Source organism: Mesoplodon densirostris, chromosome 2 (genome assembly GCF_025265405.1).
Source record: "Mesoplodon densirostris isolate mMesDen1 chromosome 2, mMesDen1 primary haplotype, whole genome shotgun sequence".
Classification (NCBI taxonomy): Eukaryota; Metazoa; Chordata; class Mammalia; order Artiodactyla; family Ziphiidae; genus Mesoplodon; species Mesoplodon densirostris.
The window spans coordinates 82,814,306-82,829,588 of NC_082662.1; the positions used below are offsets into that span (position 1 = coordinate 82,814,306).

The following is a 15,283-nucleotide window of genomic DNA, read 5'->3' on the forward strand; positions in this document are numbered from 1 at the left end:
TGAAAACTGGGTGTTGGATGGATGAACAAGCAGATACAGAAACCGTCATACCAGGTATGCTGATGTCATGTTTTTCTAAACATGGGGAGAACTGCCAAACGAGAGAAAGGAGGAAGTTCGAAAAGAAAAAAAAAAAATCATTTCCAGGTTTTTAAATGCAACACAGTAGAAAATACAGAAAATTTTCAAAAGTTCCCTCCTCCACAAGCAAACTTGAATGTCTGAGTTATTCAGAGGGCATTTTTGGATGCTCAGTGTCCAGTTACAATTCACTTGGATTCAGAAAAGGAATTTCTGGACATGCGCTGTGGTACAGGCTGTGCATGTCCCTTCCTAGAGCAGCGCTAAGCACACATCTGGGGCTATTTAACAACTGATTGGAAATTTCGCCTTCTGATTTCCAGTTAAATACTGGGCACAGGAAAACAAATAGCACTTGTTTTTCACTGAGCCTTGTTAGTCATCCAAACTGCAGTGCAGACCAGAGAACTGCCTGTGGTTTGGTGGCAGAGCCCCAACATATTTGGACCTTTCCCCCCCAAGTTTAAGTGAAAGGAATAAACCGATTTTGGCAACCTCAGCTTCTTCACCCACCCACCCCACTCAAAAACACAAAGTAAGGTTTTAAATATTAAGCATGTTCCTGGTATTAATTTACATTTTTCATTAGGGTTAAATTTTTATTTGTTTTTAATCCAAAGCCAAGAGCATAGAGTTTGGTTTCTCTCATTTATTTCAATTGCCCTGCTCTGATATTTACTTGGATTTGCTGAAGAGGCAATGTTCAGATTACCATTTTCTGTTTCCAGTTAAACTGGGATGTAATATGTAGCAGTTGTACTATCAAAGAATGAGAGTTTGAAAGCTGGGAGGAACTTCAGAGACTGACTAGTACCACCTCCTCACTTTAGAGATGAGGAAACTGAGGCTTGGGTAGTTAAGTGATTTTGTCCGGTGATTGATGTATATAACTGGTTAGTGGCAGAACCAAAGACTAATAATTGGGCCTCCTGACACCCAGGCCAGAGTGTTAACTAGAAACAAAAATCTGAGTTACCTCTAGGTAGAACTGCCAGATAAAATCAGGACACCCAGTTAAATCTGAGTTTCAGATAAACAATGAATAACTTTTTAGTATAAATATGCCTCAAATATTGGAAACTCTACCTCGAAGACCAATATCCCCTTCAACTCCCCACCTTCATTCAAACACACACACATTTACAGGCATTTCTTTCCTGATTTTACTGATAAATGGCTGGGAAAAATAAATCATAGTACTGTAATCCTAACAGTGAATGAGATTGGAAAAATTTGCTGCTTATTTCTTGAGACTTTCCTTACCTTAAAATACATTTTTCCCCTCACGAGCATGCAAAGCAACAAGCCTGATGTCAAAGGGCTGCAAAGGCCCCTGGATTAGACATTTCATGTTATTAGAAGCCAGGCATTAGGGTCTCATCTAGAGAATTTCTGCTTGTCCCAGGGTTCTAAGTCTGTAGACCTTTTAGGAGAGAGTGCTTAGGTTTGTAATACAAATAAAGCAAGATTTTTTTTTAATAAAAATCAAGGAATAAAGTAAAATGATTTTTTTTGTTTTGTTTTGTTTTGTTTGCGATACGCGGGCCTCTCACTGTTGTGGCCTCTCCCGTTGTGCAGCACAGGCTCCAGACGCGCAGGCCCAGTGGCCATGGCTCACGGGCCCAGCCACTCTGCGGCTTGTGGGATCCTCCCGGACCGGGGCACGAACCCGTGGTCCCCTGCATCGGCAGGCGGACTCTCAACCACTGCGCCACCAGGGAAGCCCAAGTAAAATAATTTTAAAGTTTGGTTCACTGATTTTACAACATCACTTTTGAAAAGAATGCTGCAGCAAGTTTTTTTTCTAACAGCTTTATTGAGATATAATTCAACCTTATTATAATTCTATTATATAAACTACATAAACATGATTATATATTATAATTCATCCTTATAATTCACTTTATTGAGACATCATAATATTCCTCCTTTTAAACTGTACAATTCAGTGTTTTTAGTGTATTCACAATTGTGGCAATAATCACCACTACCTAATTTCACAAAATTTTTATCACGCCCCCCGCCCCGACCCAAAGAAAATTCATACCGTTAGTAGTCATTCCCCATCTTCCCCTCCCACTATCCTTTGCCAACTACTGATCTACTTTCCATCTCTATGGATTTGCCTGTTTTGGATATTTCATACAAATGGAATCATACACTATGTGGCCTTTTGCATCTGGCTTCTTTTATTTATGTTTTCAAGGTCCGTCCATGTTCGGTATGTATCAGTACTTCATTCCTTTTAATGGCCAAATAATACTCTATTGTATGGATATACCACTTTTTTATCCATTCATCAGTTGATGGACATTTAGGTTGTTTGCACTTTTTTATTATTATGAATAATGCTGTTATGAACATTTGTGGATGAGTTTTTCTATGGACATATGTTTTCCAAAGCACCATTTTACCTTCCCACCAGCAATGTATGAGAGTTCCAATTCCCCCATATCCCCAACACCACTTGTTCTTATCTGCCTTTTTTATTATAGCCATCTAATGGGTGTGAAGTGGATTCTCACTGTGGTTTTAAATTTGCATTTTCCTAATGACTAATGATTTTGAGCATCTTTTCATGTGTTTATTGGCCATTTGTGTTTTCTCTTTGGAGAAATGTCTATTCAAATTGTAGCATGTTTTTAAAGACAATCTGGTACTGTGGCTCTTCCCAATCTTTTTTTAGCAACCTCAAGTTAAAAGTTCAGACATCTATTACACAGTTGAGCTACCATACTTCTTCTTTGATGCAGAAATAATTGCATAAATAAAAATAAGCTTAGATGATCCTTCTAAGAGAGTTTTACTTGTAGTTTCAACATGACAGACTGAGAGAGTAGGATTATTTTTATTTCTGATTGCTCTGAAGCATAACTCTAACCTACCCAATTTTCTCTGGGCTATCCCTACACCCTGCAAAAGAAAACCTATGAGGCTGTGAGAACTCCATTGCGCGTGCACGCGCCTGTCTATATGTGTGTGTGTGTGACATACTCAAAGATCTACTACTTCACACTCAGCCTGAGATAACCACTCTCATCCATTCCCATTTCCTGGGTAACCAGAACAACCAGATAAAGAACTGCACTTGCAGAGGAAACTCAATCCCACTTTCTCCCTACATGACACACTCCCTCTTGCCTGCACTGTGGAATCAAGAGAAGGACTAAAAAGATTTGACAGTAGAAAACAGATACCTTTTTTAGACGGTATTAAAATATGTTTTCAGTCACCCTCGTGAGTGGCTGAGACATTTTGAGTAACACAAGGTCCTGCTAACTAATTATGAAAGGTTTCCTTTTTTAAATTGGGCAGTTATAATAATGCAGACATGACAACTTAAAAGGTTCACCATGATAGATGAGTAGATGCCATTACTTGAACTTTTCTCACAACCCTACTTAAAAATAATTATAATAACTGATGGGAATTCCCTGGCGGTCCAGTGGTTAAGACTCCGTGCTTTCACTGCTGAGGGTGTGGGTTCAATCCCTGGTTGGGGAACTAAGATCCCATAAGCTGCGTGGCACAGCCAAAAAATTTTTTTTAATTTTTTAAATAACTGTTAAAGTATTGTAACTCTACACAGAAAGTAAAGACAGCTTTACGACAGTAATGCAAATCCTTCAGCGATATATAAAGGAGTAAGCAAGGACATACACATCTTCGACTGAGAGTCAAGGGACCCACCCTCTCTCCTCAGCTCCCTTAAGCTCTCCAGGTAACGTTGGAAAAGACACTGATGGAAATGGCTAAGCCTCAGTTTCCAAAGATTCCATGGGCCTTCCAAAGTGTTTGGATGAAACACTTTATGTAAAATAATTTAGTTATCTTATCCCTAACCTTCAACTCTTAACTACAATAAATGGATAAATGAAACACACCACTGATTTTCTATCCAGATCCCTCTGCTGCAATGGCTGTCAAGTCATTAATTTCAGGTTACAGAGAGCAAGGGAAGAGCTTGCCTTGCCTTCTTTCTTTCAGCACAGTCTCTGTTAGGGAGAGCTGCCCAGCTTCTGAGAGAACTTGTATCACTCGTCGTCTAACTATCTGAGAACCTGAATGAACAACAGATGCTCCACCATCTCTTCCAGGCCATGAGGAAATGCGCAGATAGAGAAAACCATGTTCCCTAAAGAAGGCCTGCTGGACAGCAAGGCAGAGCTCATGTGTCCCACAGTTTAAATCCTTGACTTCTCCCAGTGCTGCCTCCCTTGTGTTGGTAATTTGGGATTTATCACTTGATCTACAATCTCCTTACATGGGATAAACTCCAAGTAGGGTCGATGTTCAACTGTTTACTAAAACCGTCTCCTGTGGTTCATTATTAGTACATCTTAAGCTGATGGCCAAGAAGCAGTTCTTACAGATATTAAACAAAATTAAAGCAAATAAATAATAACTAGGAGTAAGATACTTTCCCTTAAAAGTCACAGAGAGGCAGTTTGAAGAAAGAATCCAGAAAGTGATCAGTACAACTATGATATATGCGGTCCACACTTTTCATCTGGACCTACAGCCCAGAGAAATGGGAACTCCTTTCAATCTGGGGCCGGCCAAGCTAGACATTTCATAATTAGAAATGTAAATTCAACATCCTTCCCAAGTGTTCTTTACTATGACTAATAATAAATAGCAACAAAAACTGGTAGGTAATGTTTATGAAATTATCAGTGCCAGGTTCCATACTAAACGTTTTACATGTAATCTCACTTAATCAAGAAAACAACCTCATGATGTAGAGACTATTATCATTCCCATATTACAACTGAGGAAAGTCAGGCTTAGAGAAATTAAATACTTTTCCCACGTTCTGCCTGGATTCAAACCAGGGTAGGCAAAGCCTTTGCTCATAACCTCTCTATAACCTGCCCAATGTGGTAGCCACTAGCCTCTCATAGCTATCGAGCTCCTGAAATGGCTAGTGTGCTTAAGAAATTGTATTTCTGATTTTAGTTAATTAAAAAAATTTTTTAATATTTATTTATTTAGGCTGCGCTGGGTCTCAGTTGCGGCACACGGGATCTTCGTTGCAGCATGTTTAGTGGCAGCACGCAGGATCTTTAGTTGCGGCATGGGGACTCTTAGTTGTGGCATGCATGTGGGATCTAGTTCCCCGACCAGGAATGTAACCCGGGCCCCCTGTATTGGGAGTGTGGAGTCTTACCCACTGGACCACCAGGGAAGTCCTCTGATTTTAGTTAATTTAAATTTAAATAGCTACACACAGCTAGTACCTACAGTATTGGACGGTGCAGCTCTGCACAATAAGGGCTAAATGAGCATATGACTTTATAATCATAGCCCTTAGTCTTACTATCACAAATACCTTTAATTACAGGAGACTGACAATGCTTATAAGTATGAAGGGAGCCAGTTTAGCATAAGAGCTTGTAGAGTTAAGTCCTATATGGGTTTGAGTCTCAACTCTGCCAGTAATTAGCCAAGTGATTTGGGTCACTACTTAACCTCTCTAAATCTTAGTTCCTCATCTGTGAATGCATCTGTAAAATGGAGTAAATCATCACAGAGTTATTATGAGAATTAAATAAGATAAAGTATTAGAGCAATTATGCAATACCTGGAATGTACTAAGTGCTAAATAAATGTGCTGATAATAGTAATAACTAATTCTGACTTTTAGACTTTCAAATTTAGAAGTAATGAGAGTTTCAATTCTCAGAAAAGGCTATAATTTAAGTTATTAGTAACTCTTATCTTGTAAATGTACTTTTGAGTTTAAAAAAGTTTTATTTTGAAAATAATTCACATTTACAAAGTTGCAAATATAGTACAAAGATTCATGTACACTCTTTAACTAGATTCCCCAGTTTTCAACACCTTGTCATATTTGCTTTATTATTCTATCTACACATTAATCTTTTTTTCTGAATTATTTGGCCCTTTAACCCTTAATGCTTAAGTGTATTATGTTTCCTAAGAAGGATATTCTCTTATACAAGAAAAGTACAATTATTAAATCTATGAAATATAACATTGATATAATACTTTAATCTATAGGCTCAATTCCAATTTCTCCTATTGTCCCTATAATGTCCTTTATAGCAAGGGTGCCACTCCCTACCCAGGGATCACATGTGTCTTTTTAGCCTCCTTCAATCTGGACTGGCTCCCCAGTCTTTCTTTGTCTTTCATGGCTAACATTTTTGCAGAGTACGGGCCAAGTTATTTTATTGAATGTCACCCAATTTAGTTTTCTCCAGTGTTTCCTTATGATTAGACTCAGATTATATGCATTTTTGGCTAGAATAATAACTAATTTAAGACCATGTAAATATACTGTTCCTCAAACTCCCTCCACCACCACTAGATCTAGTATCTGTTGATGACTCTTGCCTAATCAACTTTTACTGTGATGGTTACCAATTCATGATTTTCTAACTCCATCATTCCTTCTGTATCAGTTGATTGGTATTCTTCTATAAAGAGGAGCTTTCCCTTCTCTCCTTTTTACTCATTTATTTATCTACTTTTTAACTGTATTGACTATGGATTCTTACCTTATTCAATGGGGACCTCTGAGTTAAAAGTACTCTTCAAATACAAGTGACAAGAAACTACAGAACTGAATTAAGAATCATTAATTAGGCAAAATGTATTCATTGTGCAAGATGAAGACTATTAACTGAGGCCTCTTCTTGTTTTGATTGCTTGTAGGCAAGAGAGGTTTAAGAGTCCAAGGCTCTGCAGTTTAGGACATCAGCACATAGCTCTAGCAATAGACAATGTGAGTTATCACTGTGAAGTGCAGTGTTGCTCATCATCAGACATGATATCATACCCCAAATATTCTATCCAAACAACCCATCAATTTCTCCACAACTAGCAAACTTGAATGTTCTGGCAAACTCAAAAGGACATGATTTACAAATAGTAGGTAATATTTGGATCCTTCCACAAGAGCTGGGTTCCAGCTCTTTTATAAAATACAAATGTTTTCATTTTGGAGCTCACTGTGTTACTTTCTCAACAAACAGATCCTCATATCAGAAATTAGGCCTGTGTTACACACAAATAAAATGGGTTTGTGCATATTTATTTTGCGGTCAGAGACCACACACCTAATGGCTACTTACGATATTTACATTGCTCCTGGTACTATGGGGAGGTGGGGGAGGCTGTCTCAGAGCTGAGACCAAAGCTCAGGCCACACAAAATATGACTGCAGATCCTGCTCTATCGTGCAAGAGAGACCGGACTCTCCATCCACAGAAGAGGGCGTGTGAATGGTATTTGTTTACTGTGAATGCTTATCGATGCCATCCAAATATCACTAACAGCAAAATCCAAATTTAATACACTGTGGACTCTGGTATTATTTCGATGAAATAAGCCTTTTAAAAAGCCTTGCAAAATTTTAGGGTCATTATATCCTTATGCTAAGGATCACTTTGGGAGGGTTTCAAACACTTACCAAGAAAAGTCTGGAGACGCCAATTGCAAGTCTCTCTGTCTTCAGATGCCAAACCAGGGGCTGTGGGGAGTTGAGCAGGAACACGACAGGCTTGTGGTGAATGTAGACTGAGGAGATGGGATTCAGGTGCAGAGTGACCTAGGAAGAAACAAAGAGAAGTCTTAGCACTGGCTTTCCATTAAAATCACTTAGCACAGAATCTGGAATTCTTTTTCACAGCTCACCATTAACAGAAACAAGCTATAAGCTAGTTCATATTCTGTGGATTAGATATATTAGGTTGAACTAGATGATACTGCCAATATTTGATCATTTTTTAACTACAAAAAAATAGCTATATCGTGTGGTTCAACCCACACTAATCTCAACCAAAACATGAATCAGCTCCTAGTAATGGCAGAATACAAATAAACAGAACACTTTTTTTTTTCAAAGTTGGCAAAGGCAAAATAAAGGTTACCTTCCCTCAGGACTACCTATCCTTCAAGTCAAATGACCAAGTTCAAAATTGGAGTACAGAATCAATCACCTGGGGGCATGTCATCCCTCTGGATCACCAAAGAAATGACTTTGTTCTCTTCCAGGTAAACTCCAACCTCTCTCTATAAAGTTAAGTGAGTTCTGCCAAAGAAAAGTGCCGAAAGCTAAGGGAAAGGGGCTGCCAAGGGGAGCTGCCAGTGCTTTCATCATCCCAGCTATTAGCTCGAAGGGATTTTCCAAAGAAATCAAGCATAGAGAACACACAGAATAAAAACTGATTGTACACAGTCCCAATCCAAAAAAAGAAAAAACAGGGAAGAAAACCATGAGTCTGGATAGGAAAACTGTGGCCAGTTTTGATAGCAGATCAAGGACTACTGTAGGTTACACTGTCATCATTAGCATCATCCAAAAGCACCTGTGAGGATATCTGGAAACAGTGGGTTCAGCAACATCCTCCCAGAGCACATCACCCAAGGTCAGTCAACACAAACATATAAAAGCAATAGGATGAATAAAGAAATACTGAACAGATGCTTTCATATAAGCATGTCTCACACTGGCTTTCTGTACAGAGGGGTGAGGCAACCCAAGAATCGCGTATTTAAACAAACTGAACTCACCAAAGAGCACTGTAGAGTGATAAGAGAGGGAAAGAACAAAAAAGGACTTTAGCTAAAAAGACACAGACTGAGTGATACACGGGGAATAATCGTACATCTCAGCCATAATCCTTATGAGGATTAAATGGTCTAGATCTATGATCTGAATCTATACAATCATCAGGGGTAGAGCATTCAAAGCCGGATTACTTTACTTGATATCTTCCCAGTGGCTGTTGGCTCACTCTGATCACAATGTATCTCTGCCTTTCATTGTAGAGACTGCTTATGACACCAGTGTCACTTACTACAGTGTACTCTCAAGTCACTGATAATAAGGCCCTAAACTTAACTTTTTTTTTTTTTTTTTTTTTTTTTTGCGGTATGCGGGCCTCTCACTGTTGTGGCCTCTCCCGTTGCGGAGCACAGGCTCCGGACGTGCAGGCTCCGGACGCGCAGGCTCAGCGGCCATGGCTCACGGGCCCAGCCGCTCCGCGGCATATGGGATCCTCCCAGACCGGGGCACGAACCCGTATCCCCTGCATCGGCAGGCGGACTCTCAACCACTTGCGCCACCAGGGAGGCCCTAAACTTAACTTTTTATATCCATGCCTTAGCACATGATAGGCGCTCAGTAAATGCCAACTGGATGTTTGTCTCTACTTCTCAAGGCCACAAAAGTACTTTATTCTATGAATAATTAGCACTATGGTATATCATACTATCTCATTCACTTGCTACTGAGTGTATGTGTCTTAATTTTCAAAATAGACTGCAAATACTCAGTAGGCAAAGATATGTCTTATGTTTAATACTCTGCTTGATATAGAGTAGATAATTTTTTAATGATGGATTTATCACAACAAATTCATAAATTTATGTTACCTAAAAAGTTTTTTTAAGATCTGATTAATAGGCTCAAAGGAATTTAGTTAGCTAATTTACCAAAAAGTGAAAAAACACATGAGCAAGACTCCAACTGTCGTGAGCTAGGAGCCATTTTAATACTGGCATAAACATAGGATCATTTTAATACTGGCATAAGCATAGTACTAAAAGCAGAGTACTAATGAACAATGATGTCAAGTACAGCTACAGCAAATTAACATGTTCTTTTACTGTACAGAATCTACAGCATTTTGGAGACGCTGTCCACATCTAGAAATAATCAGACTGATCGCCACTATAAACAGGAGAGGCTGTAGAAACAGAGTAGGGGCAGAGATCCATACTGCAGCATTAACTAAACAGAGAGAGGCACACTTCAGAAAGCACAAACTATGGGGAGTGAAGAAAGGAGAGATGAAATCATTACTTGTCCAAGAGTACTTGAAAATTGCAAAGAAACACTCTGTGACTTATAGTATGTGAAAAGTTTCCAGATTTATTCATTCCAAAACTGTTTACTGAGCACAAAGAAGAGCAATGTATACCCACAGAGGGCACATCAACTCTTTTTTGGATGATTTTCTTTGCAGCCCTCAGGCATATGATTCTTCTTGGAGCTCACAGATAAAATAGTAATAAATATATATCTCAAATGAACAAGAATTTTTAAAAAACCTTAAGAAATGAAAAGAAAAATATGTATGAGACACATATCGGTGCTCAAGTCCAAAATTTTCCAGATGGTCAAAAGTGTTGAGGCCTGGCTCATACCATCAAGGAAAGATTTCTAGGAGCCATGGCTCTCTGAGCTTTCCTGGAATCGGCTCCCTCTTCAATATGTGGCAGTGTCTGGCCAAGATGAATCCCCGACTCTGGCACATGGGGCCCAGGCAAAGCCCCAAAAACCATTTGGCAAAGAAGAATTGACACGACGATTGGGAAATTAAAAGAAAAATACTCAATACTTTTTTAAAAAGATCATTTGGCAGGAACAGAGAGTCCTCCAAGCACCTGCTCACCTAATCCCTCAGCAACCTTCCTCCACTTGAATAAATCTTGCTGAAGGGAAACTAGAGGACAACCAAAAACAACCAACAAAAGAACGAAGGTAGAAAAGCTCCGGGAAATGTGGGGAGAACATACCCGTAATAGCTCTTAAAGAATTCCTGGCTAAGGTGCCTAATTTCCCTCAGGCTGAAAAAAAGAAGAAGGGGAGGGGGGGAAAAAAGAAGAGAAGAAGAAGAAAAAAAAGAAGGAAAAAATACAGAAAATCCTCTTTAGAGCCAATTACAGATCAGGATAGACTATAGTTACAAAGGTAAGAGCGTTCTGCTAATGCTTTTTTCCCCTGGGTAAACTGTCCAGTGATCGTGGTCTGAAGACCAGAGGTGAGACAGACTGTAGCAAAGAAATAGTCCGTGGAGAAGTGATACAAATAGTATTCAGTAATTTCCAACTTGGAAATCCAAACAACAGTTTAAAGAGTTGACTCTCAACCCTATGTCAAATTTACACATAAAAATAAGGGTCATCATTTAGTCCACGGACAAAACTGAACCCACATAGCTGTGAAGCTAATGGAGCGAAAGGGATTGCATCTCAAATGAGGGAACAGTGACTAGTCTCTAAATTAGTGGCTTCTTTCTTAAACTTTGGGAGTCACAGAGCACTTGAGAATTTGAGGCAAGTTACGAACGCCACACCCCAAACACACCAAAAAACCCCATATGCACATAAAACTTTCTGACCATGTCAGGGAAATACATCCATTGCAGGGGCCATAAACCCCAGGTTAAGTAACCATTAACCCAGGTTAAAGAATCCATTATAGAAGAGTAGGCAAATTCTAATGACAGAATCAGAAACAAAATTACTCCCTGTAATTAAACTAGAAATTACACCTCTAGTCTTAAGATATCATCCCCTCAGGGAAAGAACGTAATAGATGATAACTCAGAACTAAAAAATTTTCACATGAAGTTTCTGGGGTTTCAGTGACTTCTTGAAACCATACTTTGACCATATAGTGGTCCATAAAGTCCTGTCCAAGAATTCCAGCTTTGATCATGTTTGTCTCAAACAGTGCTGAATGTTCAGTCTTCCTAATGTCGTGAGAAAATACAAGTAAATGTGATCTGTCACATCCCAGATGTGGACACTGTTCCTCATGCACTGCTGACCCCTCCCCCAAATAAAGAAAAGCTAATTGGTCTAATCTGTTCCATGACATCTATTTATATTAGGTCTTCTGAGGCTATCTGTGCACTTCAATAAAGTACTAGATCCAATTAATGTAGTTCTCCTATTTTACAAAGAAATTCAAAGTAAATCTTTTTTGAGTACTCTTCTGGGGAATCTGAACACAGTTGTAACGAAAGTCAAGGCCAACTCTCAGGTGCATAAAGCCTCTGAGTGGAAAGACAACCTTCCTATCTTCCATTTAGGAAGCATGTCCCTGCCCACATTATCACCAGAAAACAACAGGGAGAGTTTTCTCTGGACCCTTGTTTGGGTGAAGACTCTCAGCTCTCCAAAGATTATCTTTGATAAGCAAAAACTATACATTGTAGCAAACTCGGTAAATCACTTTATCTAAATGAATTATGTACTTTCTTACAGAAAAGAAAAGAAAAAAAAAAACACCCTACTCTCTTGATGGAAAGATGCCATATGAAAATTGTTTTGAATTTCCCAGGATTCATGGTAGAGATGCAAGATATTTCTACCACAGTGACTTCAAAATTTTCTTATTAGTTAGATCCCCTACTCCTGGGGTTTGTTAAAACAAGCAAAATAAAAGCGAGCGAAACAACTGATACGAGAGTCTAACAGTTGTCTAATTTTGCTAACGTGTCAGTGAAGTTCCAGCTCAACATTTCTGATTCTTGTAAGAGCCCCTATGGACCCATGAAACGGTGAAGTCATCCAAAACACTACCAGAGGGACTCCTGTTCTCTAAAACCAGACCAAATATTGCTCTGAAATGGATGATCCAATAATCAGTTTACATGAAGACAGATAAGAGAAGCACTCCAGCACTGTGTCTATAAACAAGACCCATAAACTCCCACCCTGGTGTGTGTATAGTCATATCTATGCCCTCTTCAGAGGTAAGCAGACATCCATTTAGCAACAGTAACTGAAAACATCCTAAATCTGGGTCCCGTAGCACTCATAATTTACACAGCCGAACAGTGAGACATGAACCTACTTCAGGACACTAGGGTAACCACAGCAGAACTCAAATTTCACTTACATTTGGGCAAAAGGACTTTTAGGAACTCAAATCTGGCCCAGATGCATCTGAAATACACAACCAATTGCTGGGAGTGGGGAACAGTAGTTAGTTGCTTTGCAGTGTTTTAAAGTGTATTCCAGTCTGAGGAACCCCTACAGCTGACATTTTATTTACCACTGCTTGTCTTTTGCCATCTGGGAATTGGTATAAAAAGATTCCCTTAAAATATTCTTAGAGGGGTGGATTCGGAACTTTAAAAAATTTCCTTATGATTTTATTTTTACATTTCTCTGAATTTCTAGAACATCAGTTAGCATCAAATTCAAGGAATCTCAGCCCCCCTAAGTGTCTCTACGCTAACCGGGAAGTCAGCTGACCATTCACCCTGGTCTCAGCAGCATTAAGGTCAAAGACTTCACTGCTATGACAAATGATATCAAGTTCCTGCCCAACGGTTTTTTCTTGAAACACTTAACATGATGAGAGCGACAAAGCCGGTCAATTCCAAAACTAATTCCTCCTCCCCTCAACAAGGACAGGATTCAGGATTCCCTGGGAACCTCTGAAAATAATCTAATAAAACCATAAAATAGGGGGGGAAAGCCCTAAAATGAAAGACTGAAATATAATGCAGAAATAAGTCTGCCCTCTCTGCTCTATATTTTGAATGCCCTGGAAAAATACTCGGAACTAAATTTGGGTTGGGGGTTGAGGGACAAGAGCTCATGTAAACAGAAGAGTATTTCTGAAACTACAGGTCATGACCCTCTAAAGGAGTCCTGGGAGAGTTGCAAGGGGATTCCAGGGACCCTGGCCCTGCCTTCCAGAGTAGCCCACTGCTCAGTCACTATGGGGAAGGGAGGCTGAGGAAGGGGAGACCCCAGGTGTGGGTATGTTCTGAGATGCTGCTAATGGCAAGTCTGGGAACACCGACAAGCACTTTCCCATTGTCCTGGAGCATTAAGCATCTGCCATCTGAAAACGGGACTGTCTGTGTCAGTAACACACCACAGCCCTTCAGGACGGTAGCCTGCAGCACCCTCCCGCCAGCCGCTGGACTGACATGTGTGTCCAGCTCCAAATGCAGCCTCCAGGGAAATCTTTCCTGTCCTGCAGGCAGACTTGGGTCCAGCGCCACTCCCACAGACCACACTCCTGTTTCTACCTTCACATGGCACGGCAATGATCCGGTCAGATGTTTGCCATTGACTCCCCACCTTACATTGTGAAATCCTCAGGGCATTCTTCAAGGGCAGAAACTAAGTCACACTCATTTCTGCATCCTTGGGCCTAGCACAGGGCTAGACACCTAGTAAGCAGGCAACAAGTTTTCTGAAAGATGAATAAAAGGAAGCGCCAATAACAGTTATTCATGAAATGTGACTCAAGTAATGGTTACAGAGTCATATGGTTGCACTTTCCTGGCCATAAAGTGATGGGGGGATGCATCTAGTAAAGAGAACATTAACTTCACTATCCAGTTCTACTTGAACTTTAAAACACAGTTAAGAAAAGCCAACAGATTCCAACTCGTGCTTCCAAAACAAATGGTAGGGGCTGCCTGGAACGTGTGTCGGACAGAATTCTGAGGCCACGCCCAGGCTTTGTGAGAATAACCGCCCTGATTATCATCCTCTGTTGTGTGTATAGGCCAGGGCAGAGCGCCACCTATGCCATTTAGGGGAATCACAATAGGCAAACAAAGAAAACAGAATGTTTTTATTTATTATCTTTTACAGTTATGCAAATACAAATATGTGAAACGTGAAGAAAACTTTGGAGCATGTTTACCTTCTCAGGGGTAGATACTAAAGATAAAATTTTGACCAAATATTCTACTATCTTTTACAGGCATAGAATTTTAAATGCTTTTCATTCAGGCAATGAAGTGTGTTAGAAACTGAACTTCTAGACAAATTGAAGGAACTCAATAATGGCAAATTGACCAATGTGAAAGAAAAGTTTGCTTTTATTTTTTCATATTCCTTTGTCACACTTAATAAACAGATCGATTCCAAACACTTTATTATTGTTTCAAACACTAACAGATAATCAAAGCTCCATATAATATGTACCGTGTCAATTTATTTCCTCTCAATGTCTACTTTTTACAATGGGCTTGAAATTATTTTTGCTACCTGTTTAGTGAGCCAGTCCTTTGACATGTATACGTCTATAATAATAGGATGTCAGGATGGCCTGCTTGTCAGTACTACGGTAAACAGAACTGTGTAATAAAGAGAATCATGGAGTGACCAGTAGAAGCTAATTTAAAAGGTAGGCATAGCAAGAACCCAATTCCCACATGATCTGAGTACTGGATTAATCATTTCCATCTGCCAGTTGTAGTTACGGATCTCAATAAAGATTGCTGCCTATGCACCATCTTAAAGTTAGCAAATGCACCAGTGTTCAGGTAGTGATTAAATTGAATTTGATGCTCTAAGCGTCAAAAGATGGCATTTGGATTCCCCTGGGCTAGTACATTAACCTTTAGCTGGTAAGGAATTCTGAATGGGCACACAGTGTTAGCTTTCTAGAACAAAAGAGAAATCT

The 15,283-nt window shown here is 39.6% G+C and overlaps 1 protein-coding gene across 6 annotated transcripts in view; it reads right to left on the reverse strand.

Annotated features, from left to right (window-relative positions):
• The window catches only part of TGFBR3 (transforming growth factor beta receptor 3), a 200,072-nt gene that overhangs the window by 67,892 nt on the left and 116,897 nt on the right, over positions 1 to 15,283 (reverse strand). For all 6 annotated transcript variants that reach the window (XM_060090115.1, XM_060090110.1, XM_060090112.1 and 3 more), the window contains exon 4: positions 7,520 to 7,657. In XM_060090115.1, the coding sequence (XP_059946098.1) occupies positions 7,520 to 7,657 (138 nt within the window). The remainder of the gene's footprint in view (positions 1 to 7,519; positions 7,658 to 15,283) is intronic.